The sequence below is a fragment of the Abramis brama genome, assembly GCF_963993115.1.
Source record: "Abramis brama genome assembly, chromosome: 6".
NCBI classification, from domain to species: domain Eukaryota; kingdom Metazoa; phylum Chordata; class Actinopteri; order Cypriniformes; family Leuciscidae; genus Abramis; species Abramis brama.
This window is the reverse complement of record NC_139968.1, coordinates 37883483-37895903: the sequence shown is the minus strand read 5'-3', so window position 1 is coordinate 37895903 and position 12421 is coordinate 37883483. Positions and strand designations below refer to the sequence as shown.

At 36.0% G+C, this 12421-nt stretch overlaps 1 protein-coding gene across 4 annotated transcripts in view; it reads right to left on the bottom strand.

The window, feature by feature from the left end:
- The window catches only part of LOC311084923 (uncharacterized protein), a 40171-nt gene extending 27750 nt beyond the window's left edge, over positions 1-12421 (bottom strand). Inside the window, exons 1-5 of one of the 4 annotated variants that reach the window (XM_084117238.1) lie at positions 12016-12357; positions 10706-11011; positions 2928-3263; positions 2084-2180; positions 1851-1999 (exon numbers count right to left, since the gene is read on the bottom strand). In XM_084117238.1, coding sequence (XP_083973364.1) covers positions 1851-1999; positions 2084-2180; positions 2928-3263; positions 10706-11011; positions 12016-12061 — 934 coding nt within the window. In that variant the 5' untranslated portion in view covers positions 12062-12357. Of the gene's footprint in view, positions 1-1850; positions 2181-2927; positions 3264-10705; positions 11012-12015 lie in introns of all 4 variants that reach the window. The other 3 variants (XM_084117239.1, XM_084117237.1, XM_084117240.1) reach the window with 3 other exon arrangements.

The window sequence follows — 12421 nt, the reverse complement described above, 5'->3', positions numbered from 1 at the left end:
GATATACTGTAGCTCTGTATGTTTTCGCATCTGCCTCGCATGTGTTTTAATCAGGAGATTCAGCACTCTATCAGAAGATGTGTAATAGCGCCCCCTACCGTATAACAGTGAAATGGTGGAGAAAGAGTTAAAAATAAGAGAAATACATAAAAAAACTTTTTGATGTGATCATCGTTGTAATGAATTATATCAATGTTATCAATTATGGCTGCCCAATATTGAAGTAAAATGTGATGTGTGAGAAATTGGTAAATAATGTGATATTCAATACGATGCTTTCTTTTCCCAGAAAGAATGTGAAACATATAATCGGTTAATTTTAAAAAATATATCATTTAAATTGATTTTACACTCTTAAAGCAATATCATATCATACATAAAATCAATTTAACGTTTTGAAGTGCATGATACGTATATCCATATCGCTATGTACATTTGCAATTTTCCGATATATTGTGCAACCCTTTTATCAATCATTTAAATATAACTAAAATAGTAATTTAAAAAAGAGTCTCAAGAATAAAATGTTGACAACTCATTAGTTATTGTAATAATAACAGTGCAGTCAACAGAATTATTAGGACCCTTGGTAAATATGACTATGCATTGTTTATCATTTTGATCTTATTTTCAAATAATTTGCAAAAATCTAACGTATCATTGAAGTAAAACCATTGAAAATGAAATAAATGCTTTTCTCTAATTCACTTTGGCCACAATTATTGGCATCCCTGAAGTATATTCCCATGTTTTAGCACAGCAGGGTCACGAGGAACATGAAACTGTCCAGCTTTTCTGCTTGCTTCTGTTAAACAGTATGTTTTATAAGAGTTTATCTTAATCCTGATCCCTGATAACATGAACATGATTTAAACTCACAGATACCACCGGCACCAGGCCGTGAATACCGTTAAACCCGAGTGTAGATCTCGTACTGTAATGATAGTCATTATTGTGAGTGGATGAGACTGACTATAGCACTTAATAATTCTGCACACCTGAATATAAGGCGTTTTTCTTTTCCAGCCTTCATGAACAATTATGTATCACTTATAAATGATTAAATACAAAATTAATAGTAGCTATTAAGATAAATGTGGTTTGGAATGGGTAAAATGTGCCTGAAAAAAACCTCTGATCAGAAAATCAACGTGTCTAATAATTCTGCACACACTGTATAGCTAAAACAGTAAATATAAATCTGGTTCTGTTTAAATGAAGTCATTAATGAGCATGAGAGCCTCTAATGTAATTTCAGTTATTATGATATTCTCATTCACTGTGTTCATCTTCTGTATTACAGTGTTACAGCGAGTGTTTGATGTGAACAGGACTGAGTTATAGAAGAACATTACAAACAGTAATGCAGATTAATCCATTTAAAATCAGTTGGAAATATGCAGCAATTAGTGTCAATTAGCATTAGTGTCTCCCAACTTACTTCAATACCTTAATGTTACTCTCTTCATTTAATTGAGAATCAACTGAGGAAATTATAAAAACTTAAAAAATAAAATTAAAAAAAACAACCAAAAAGAGAAACAAGTAAAAATATGCAAAATTTGCTCCTTGGTAATATAAATGTAATCAGTGTTAAAGAATGTTAAATAAAACTAAAACATTAAGTTTAACAAAAAAGAGGCTGTTAATTACCAAATAATAAGACAATAGGGTAATGACTAGTATTTTTCAAAAATATCTAGTCTTCTGCACCAAAATTCTTTGAAAGACAAACTATAACAATCTAAAGACAGTCCCAAGATTCAAATGTTATGTTTAAGTGTTCAAATGAAGTTTAACTTTAGGATTTAAATAAGACACTTTTACATCGACTGATTTGATCTACTCACCAGAGACAGTAACAGTGACAGTGATTCTCTTATGTATGGTGAATCTGATGATGATGATCTGTAGTTCATAGAGTCCAGCATCTTCAGTTGTGGTGTGTGTGATGGTCAGAGATCCAGTCTTCTCGTCCAGCTCCAGTCTGCCTCTGAATCTCCCATCAGGAAAATCATCATATATAGAGAATTGGTTTTTTGCTTTTGCTTTAATGATTTCAGCTATGACAGTGTCTCCAAACCTCCACTGCATTAAATCAACTCTCTGTATTTCAGTAAGATCAGAGTTTAGAGTGACAGAATCTCCCTCCTTCACTGATAGTGCTGACTTCATTTCCCCTGTAACAACAAACACATGAAGATCATCGAGTAACAGCTACTCAGACATTACTTCAAGCTACACTGTGTGAATGACGTATGCATTCCTGAAAATCCATATAACTGCTCTAAAATATAAATCATTATTATAGATTTATCAAAGTGTATTTTGGTAAAGACATGGTTTGGAAGATGGATTTTTTGCACTCTCTCCTTTGTAATATTTTATTCTTTTTTAATAAAAACAAAAGTTACATGGTATAGCTTTAGATGCATGCTTGAAGATTTTTAACAGTCAATAATTTCAGTTAACAAATGTAAAATAATCAAGTCTTGCATAATAATGCTAATGTCAATTAGAAAGGGCTTGAGTCTGTCTGATTTATACACAAAATGAGCAATAAACAAATTAGTGTTTCATCTCCCATGCACAAGCATACAGTATTATTACCACTTTTATCCCAAATGATTTAGAAATAAGGACACACTCCTGACTGCGCCTGTGCTTTTACTGGTGTTTGGGAACTGATGAACAGAATTATTCAAATCTCTACTTTTCATTTAATTCACCAAATGATGTTTGATATTAAGCGCTCAAATCAGAACATCACTTCAGCATAATGATCAAGTGTTTGAGGAAAACTAAACTAACAGTCCCACATGTTGTTTCTTAGCCTTATTTTTGTACAAATAAATGTTAATTTAAACTATTCTAGGGTGCTGATCTAAATAAATTCATTATTACTATAAAAGAGTTGATAAACTCACCACTGGCAGTCACGCTGTATGACTTGTGTATGGTGTGTCTGCTGCTGCTTTTCCTAATAACAGCTTCATAAAATCCAGAGTGTTTGGGTCCAATTTTCCTGATGGTCAGAGATCCAGTCTGATGATCCAGCTGCAGTCTGTGTCTGAATCTCCCATCAGGACCATCAGATGTTGAGAAGATTCCAGTCTTTCTATTGTGTTCAGCTATAAGAGAGTTCTGATCTCCAAACCTCCACTCTATCACATCATCTGTCTGTATATTAGTACCAGTGTTTAGAGTGACTGAATCTCCCACTGTCAGTGACACTGACTTCCCTTCATCAACACCAGACACAACTGAAGAAAAAGAGAAAAATATTTTCCGTCAGTTAGGGCTAGGCGATAAAACGATAACGATAATTATCGCAATATAATTTTCCTCGATAAACAATATCAAGAGTTCGATAAATGTTGTGTATGCACCAAAAGCAGAAGGAAACAGCGCACCACATGGACCGTTTATCCGCTCTGCTCAAAGTTTATTAGAGCTTACTAGAGCAGACGCGTTTACTCTCTGATCAGTCTCAGCCACACGAGCACTAAACAGCGCTGTGAGATCCAGTGAGAAGCGCTTGGATTCAGCGAAGAACACAAATAACTCTGTGATTTAAACTATAGTTTAAAGCCAGATGAAACACAGCTGATAAACAGGAGAAACACTGCGCAACAATACAGTCAGAAAGCTTTTCAATCTCAAATCACCATAATTTACCATGGATTTACTATAGTAATACACACATGGCATAAATATAGGGTATACAATTTTATTATATTATTAATGTAGACATGTATAACGTGTATTAAAGAAGTAATAGAATATAATTACAGTATTTTTTTGTGCAAGCTATAGCAGTTGTGCATTTATACTAAATGTATTTAGGCTAAAGAATTTCATACAAATACCATAGAAACCATATAGTTGCATTTGACCATGTGTATGTAAGGTTTTAACTGTGGATGTCATTATCTAAATCATGTATGCTACTATGGATGACCAATGGTTAATTTTAATAAACTCAATCAGTCAGATGTTTTAAATGTTACTATTGTAAGGCAGATGCCAGTAAGTCTGGGCGACCCCTCGAGAAAACAAAAGACACTCCTGAGAATTAACATTTGAATTCTCTCCTGAATACGTAACAGCAACATCTGAGACACAGCACACAGTGCATCTCATGCCTCACTTTTACAGTCTCATTATCTCCCCTGCTCCCCCTCTTCTCCTCCTCACACAAAACTCACTAAAAACCTATGCAATGTTAAATATGTACAATAAGTAACTATACATGTTTGGTATAATTTAAAGTGTCTTAGTGCGCCTGGTAAAATGGTCTCATTCTCCCAGCCATAATGAAAAGCTCAAAGAAGTTCTAGAATGTGAGAAATATTGTGTGCCTCTTAAAGGTGTTACCTCCCCCAGATCCTCCACTTAAACTTCCTCCTGTATGTACAGTAAATAAGTATATTCTTCTACAGGTATCAAGAACCCATTCAATCACAAATTCTGATCTCACAGTTGTGAACCCCTCAATAAGGGACCAAAATCTAATTATAATGACAGACACTACCATTTAGTAAGCCTAATATCTGGTTATATAAGGAAAATTGGCAAAAGGGGTTGAGGAGTTTGTAAGTAGATTTTCCACACGATCACTGTGTGTAGTTTTCATTGCCAGGTAAATATTTCTACAATTCCTCGATCTCTGAATTGTTGTTATTGTATATGATTGACCACTGATTTTATTTTATGAATTGGATTTTGAATTATTGTTTTATTACCTGGACAACAAACTGTTATGTTTGAATTTATTCTGACTTACTCTGAAATTATTTTGCCAAATAGATTAAACGGATTCGTATATTACCGCAAATCTGCATCAGATTAGTAACGGACAAAAGTCCAGTTTTGAGTTGATCACAGGGCACATCAACTGTGATTTTAGAGTTCTGGCTAATATTTGGCACTAATTCAAGTGTACTTGGTTTGTAAAGACTAAAAGGGAATTTCCATTTAGGACAGCAAACAGCTGATCGACCAACCTAAATAGGGTGAGTCTTACCTCTGTTTAATGTAATGTTACTTTAGTCAAGTGTACGTGGGAAACTATGGCATGACCAAACCAAAGCTACTATCAGAGAAGTATACTGGTCGGCTTATATCTGTAGTCGTGGTCATGACCTCTGTCTAAAGAAAACGTTACTTTAATTCAAGTGTATACAAACAAGGGTGGCTATCTAAAAATATCTTTGATTGTGTAAAGCGTGAATGTGACCGTCTGAGATATTAGCCAATTACCTCTGTGACCAAAAACTGATGAGTTTGTGATCGTGAGACCCGCGTTAAACGGCCGGCGTGAGGACCTCAAAGCGACATTGTTTCCTAATCTGACTGGGTAAAATATTGGTATCATGCAGATAAAGAGTCAGGTAAGTGTACTTTGAGGGAATGACAAGACCAGACCATGATGAACTGCAGAGGGAAGAGTTCTATAGTGCTGGATGATGATCAGTGAAGATTGGTGACAGGTGACAGTGATCTCTGTGATTGGGAAGTGCATGCAAGTGAGGGCCAGGGAGGATGATGGGAAATGTAGTGAGGAGGTGGTTACTAGTTGGTGACCGTGAAAATTTTAAGTAAAGAGTTGAATAGAATAATCAAACATTCACCCACATTTAATGATACTAAGATATCATTAAAACCGTTTTCGTTTATGGAGTCAGATGAAATAACGACGTAATACACGAGACAATGTATTTCATTTAATCTTGTTGTGTTGCGTGAAAGGAAAGACAGTAACGTGTAGAAACTTTCACCAGTCCTATTGAAAACTGCCATTGGACCTACAGACAGGCTTACACATGTGACATAACATCTTCAGTTCAGTCCATCCCTACAGCTGTGCTTTAAGTCAATTTTAAGTTAATAACAGAGAAAGTGCTATAAATACAAAGTTTCACTCTGTAATTATTTTGTCAACAGTTATGTTTTGTCTACCATGTTAAGGTGTTTTTTTGTTTTGTTTTAACAATAATTTCATTAAAATAGCAAAAAAGGTACAATTAATTTAGTGACAATAAAAATGTAATGGAGTATCAATAATTTAGAACTTTAAAAAGTGAACAAAAACGCCCTTTAGGCAATTGTATCTGAAAACCGAAAATTTTAAATGATGCCTTAGTGAGAAAGTACGTACAATTCATAATGTATATTTTCTGAAAATGTATTAGCTGACATACTTTTAAAGGGACAAAGGGACATGGACTTGTCTAAGAAAATTTACATAATGCTCATAAATTAGAACAGGGGTACTCAAGTTCAGATGCCAAGGGGGCCACATTTAAACCATATTAAATGTGAAGGGCCACAAATTACAACTTGCATCATAAAACTTTATTTATGACAATATTTACAGTTTTTACTTATATAGAAATTCAGTTTATTACCTATCTTAATATAAGTTCATATTCAAACAGAGTTAATTTTTTTTTCTTTTCAAAACGCTATAAATCCATCCTTTTTTCCCCCCAAAACGCTATAAATCTTTTTAAAAAGTCTTTTGTCTTTTATTTTTCGTGTTTGCATTTATGAGGCAAAAACAATGTTACGTGACAGTTCTCCATTACGGACGTGAGCGGCACTAAAAGACTTTCAAACTTTCACAGAGACCTCAAACAGAAAGCACAAACCTTTCTTTAAAAATGGCGTTTATCGCGTTTTGGAAAAGAGCTCTTCATATATTATCTTTATATTTAAATATTTAACAATTATTGATTAGGCCTATATATAGGCAATTTGCCTACATCAAATGTTCAATTATTTATTATATGTTTTCTTTAGATGACGTTATACAGGGTCGCTTTACAAATTTATACGGCTATTATTATTAGTATACTAATACTAGGCCAACTATTATCCCAGTAGGCTACATATAACTTTTAAGTTTGCCAGAATTCGCTCAAAAGCAGCTTTGATCAGTTTTTCATGCGAGCCGTGCCCCGTTCCAAACAAAACTGCAGGTTAAAACTGGAGGCTTTGCAAGAGTGTCGCAAACTCATTGACGTATTGACAGCTCGTAATTGTAATGGGAGCGCTTTTTGCTACTGTTTATAACCCATTGACACTTTGAAAATAATTTTGTTTTTTATGCTGTTAAGAGGATCATCGGCTAATTACACACTGCAGTAGAGATGCGCGGATCAGCTCTAACGTCACCCGAATCAGCTGTGAAAGTGCGCAGCTCTGAATGCACGAGCTATGCATAGCGTGCCGCACACACAAGTTGCCTGACAGTTTTACCGCTTGTTTTGCTATTGTTGCGCTTAGCAAGTTAATGGTACATTTCGGAGTTATCAAGTAGCTATTTAAAGTCTCACTAAACATTCCACACACATCACAATGACGATGATGAATGTTTCTTTTTATTAATCGACCAACGGATTATCGACCGTCCGCAATTATATAGATAAAAATCACACTGTCTAATATTCGCGTAACTTTTGAGCTCAAATTATAAAAAAAAAGTGCGTTCATCTTTTGCATGACGCGGGCCATGAAATTAAAGGCCGATTTATACTTCTGCGTCGGACCTACGCCGGAGCCTCTACGCTGTAGGCAACGCGTTGGTTTTCATTTATACTTCTGCGTCGTTGTCCGCGTTCACGCGCGCAGAGGGAGCATGTGAAACCCGAGGGAGCGGTCATAGCAGACCAATCACAGCGCTTGCGTCCGCGTAGAGTTGACGCGTTGTTACAATTTTGGAGAGGTGCACGTCAGGGTACGCCGAAGGGTACGCGCGCTACACACAGCCTACGACGTAGCTACGGCGTAAGTTCGACGCAGAAGTATAAATTGGGCTTAATGCCGATGGGCCGGATGCGGCCCGCGGGCCGCCTGTTGAGTATCTGTGAATTAGAATAATAAGTATTTTAAACTGTTGTTCATTTGTCCATAAGGTGGACATTTTTGATCTTCACTGAACTCCTTAAGTTAAGAACTGACCGCATTTCTTCTGAGTCCAAGTTCAAAAACTATGAAACGCTCCATTAACGAACGGAGCTCTGAAACACTGCCAACGGGACATAATTAGTAGAATATGAACACAACGTTTAATTACACGTTATGCATTTTCCTCCCATAGAAAACCATTATAAGAACGCTTAATGCAGATTAGAATGTCCCCTTATCATGTCGAAATAACGAGATATTATGTCGAAATAAAAAGATATGTTTTCTTTTTTTTTCCTTCAAAATGCGGTTCAGGGCTTCCATAGAATACAGCCTGAATATAATTGCTTCCAGAAATTATTTTTGGGGGTGCTATCGGGGTGCTTTGGTCTTTCTTGGGGGAGCTGAAGCACCTGCTAGCCCCTCCCTAGCGCCACCCATGCCGGCACGGCCCGTTTAAAGCCCTGGCTCGCACTGGCCCAACAGTGGAACGATTAATCGCACTTTCCATGTAATCGCACTTAAAGGCGAGATCGCGATTTTAAAATCGTAAAGGCTGTGATTATTTTTTATGCGCAGTTTGTCATTGATGTACGGCTCTGTAAATGCTGCTCCATCTGAAAGCACTGTGAGTTTGAGTCACTTATAACGTTCATTTGAAAAAACAACACAAGTCAAACATCTTTCCAAAACATGAGAAGCATTTATGAAACTCTTGTCCAACAACAGACAACATTTAATAACATGCTTTTACTCCAAACTCACTTCATAACGACAGCTGAGCTCCTCCTTCTGTGAGATGATGTGCCCTCTTACACAGAATAAGGCAGTCGTGTATTTATAAGTCATGTTTAATCAAAGCGTTTCAATCTTCTGTTTATTCAGCTACAGCGATTGAGATTTCCTGGAATGATGCGTAGGCCTATTATTGTACTTCTGCGGCGGAGCATATTTATCGTGTTTGCGTGAGAGCGCCCTCTGGCGTTCAAATGAGGCAGCATTTAAGCTGCGTTCACACTACAAGCGACTTTGTCGCTGCATGTCGCCGGTGGCTGGCGATGAGGTCGCTAGTGGGCGTTCCCACTACTGGTTGCCTTGTAATGTTTATGAATAACATCCAATGACAGCGAATCAGTTTTCTTGCCGCTAAAAACAAACATTCTGGAGGGAAAATATTAAATATTTAGACTCGTAAAGCATGTAAGTTAAATGAACGAGTACCTGGGTCTCACAACTCCGAAAATATCAGATCAAAATTGAAAATAGGCGCTATCTGTATAAACAAACCACATATTTGAGCTTTAAACAACTACATTCTCGACTGAAAAACTCTTAACTACATTTCATGACACAATAACAGTAGTATTTTAGATTTTTAAAAATACTCCTCCATCTTTCTGTCGATGGGGCGAGGGGCTGAGTGGAGAAGGATGATGACGCGCGCTCCAGGCTCCACTCCTATTGGTTGTCGCTCGCGAAAGTCGCTCTTCATTTGCATAAAGTTTGCATAATTTCTCAACTTTGTCGTGTCGCCAGACACGCCCCATCCAGTCGCCAACGGTCGTGACCGCGCGTGTCGCCGGAAGTCGCCCGCTCCCCATTGAAATTAATGGTATCGTGTCACTTTGTCGCGTGTAGTGTGAACGCAGCTTTACTACCAATCAGACGCACTCCACTGACAAGCTGCGCATAAGATAATCGCAAATCGCGTGCGGTTTTGTTGCGATTAATCGTTCAGCCCTAGTGGAAATGCGGCTAATGTTAATCTAACTACAAAAGACAAACAAATCCCTCCCTGCTCTTCACTGAATAACATTTTTGCAACTTTAATAAGGATTAACCTTAAATTTGCACAGTGAATAATATATGCAGTGTTATTTTACATTTGTACTTTATAAAATTTCTGTACCTGAGAACTGTTAGACCTACCTGAAAAGCACTAATTATTTCATTTGTATCTTTGTTTTATCCTACTTATTTATTTGTGTTATTGCTTTTATTTTAATTATTTGTTCTTTCTCATTAATGGCTGTTTGCTTGTCTTTAATAATCTTTCAAATTTATACAAGTAGTTTTAGCTGTGGTATTGAAATTGGAATCGAGAATTGTTCAATTTCACTGGTATCTAAAATTTTAGGGGTTATAACCTTATTTAATATACAATACAAGGATACATGGGCCAAAAACAATACCTATTTTCACTGTGAAATGGTGTTTTCTTAAATGTGTAAAAAATGCTCTGGTACATTAACTGTCAAGACACATAGTAACATATTTCAGCAACAGCGTGAAAGTGAACAGCACATAACAGGTGCAATACCGATATAAACATGAATATCTATCAGTACAATGTGCATCACATGACTAAACTTACATCATTGTATTCAAATAGCTCCATTTTCACAGTCCACACTTCAACGCGAAAAAGGCATTTTCAAATGTATCCACTTTGGTGAGCGTTTTCAAAAAGCTTTGTTTTTATTAATAAAACAATGTCTTAAAACAGAGAGCAAAAGATACGTTTTAAAATTAAAACGTATTAGTGTGGACAAGGCCTTTGTTAGCTTTTTTGGTTATTAATTAGCTCTACATCTGTTCTGATTTACCTTGATTACCCTCAGTTCATTGTCCGGGATTATTTATGGTAGTTATTATTCCCTGTGATATTCTCCTGTGGATTGCTGTGTTTGGAATATATATAATTAAAGACTGTTCTTTGTTATCGCTGGTTGTTGTACACACATTTACAGCCAAAATGTGATAATAATAACATTGACATGAATTAAATACTCACAAATGACACTGAATGACATTAAGGGGATGGCGTTGTTTGATATTTCATAGGGTCCAGTATGTTCAGTTGTGATGTTTATGATGGTGAGATCCCCGGTCTGACCGTCCAGTTTCAGTCTGTCTCTGAATCTCCCACCAAGAACATCATCATATGTTGTGGGGTCACTTCCTTTTCTTACTCTAGCTATGCGGTCACGTTCAGCTCCAAACCTCCACTCTAACCTATCATCTTCCTGTATTTCAGTAAGACCAGTGTGTAGAGTAACAGAATCTCCCTCATTCACTGACACTGACTCACCAAACACACCTGGAAAACACAGAGGAACAGTAGCACAGACAAAAAATAAAATGACAAAACACTGACAAAGAAACATATCTCTTTATGACAATTTTAGTTTATTAATAAAGGTAAAGGGATATATACAATGCTTGACAAATTTATAAGACCAGCACCCAATGGTCTTATAAGGTTTGTGCCACAGCTGCCCTAAACTAACAGTATTGGTTACTACCAAAATCATTTTTTTATGTTTCTGTAATGGTTAATCCACCAGTATGTGTGAGCTCTTTAGTCACAATAGTGTTTCTAATGCTAAAATAGAATTATTATTGGGATTTAATGGATTCAAAAATACTAGAAACTATTTGGAAGTCATTAACAACAGAGGCTGTGGAAAAGTGCATAAAACACTGCTATGAAGAATGTAAGCTGTTATCAAGGCCAAAGTAGGCCATACGCAAATAAAAATATATAACTTTGTCTATTTAGTTGCTTCAGTTTGTTATTTACCTGATAAATGACTATAAGTTTGACAAATTCCTAAAATATTTTTTTTTTCTATTTATTATGTGGCAGGTGGTCTTATAATTTTGTTAAGCACTGTATATTAATATGGGCCTGTAATAATCAGCATCTGCATTACGAACACAAAACAAAACACTAAGATATTTACCTGTAGAAAAATTATATGAATTCAGTCTAAGTTAAACACGGACTATATTCAAGGAACACAATCAACCGAGTTATGATCCAGTCTCAAGAAAACAGTCATCATAAACTTTAAAAACGCGATGAAAATGCTATATCAAGGCCTGGAGTATAAAACTAGTCGTGTTACACTTGACTTACGTTAAATGTTATGCAACAACATACAGAAACTTTATTATCTCTCCTATATAGAATTAATATTAAAGTTATCACATTTAATTTATTTACAAACAGCGCGAAAAAGATAAACGAAACACAAATGAGCATTTCCGGTTTTTACAAACTGAAACAGAAAGTTTTTAAGACATCAACATAAAACATACCTTCAATGAAAAATGATAACAGAAAGAACAATACAAAGTTCTTCATATTGCTGCAGATAAAAAAAAATAAATAAAAAAAAAATCTTAAGTTTCTTGTATTAATCTGCTCCGTTGTGTTTCTGGGTGTGTCAAGAGTCGCGCCCTGAACGACTGACAGAGAATAACTCACTAAAACACGACCTAAACTCCAACAGAGAGAATTAAAACTAGCTAACAATATCTAGCCTTTATTTTCTTGATTATATCTGCACAGCTTATCACGGGTGTTAATCGTTCATTAGTGAAAGTAAAAAGCGCAGAGTCTGTTGCTTTGATGGCGTCTTCTGCTGATTCTTTTTCTGTAGATTTATTTGGCGGTTCACATTCTAGCTTTTCAGCTGCACACCGCCACCTCCTGTGCTGGAGT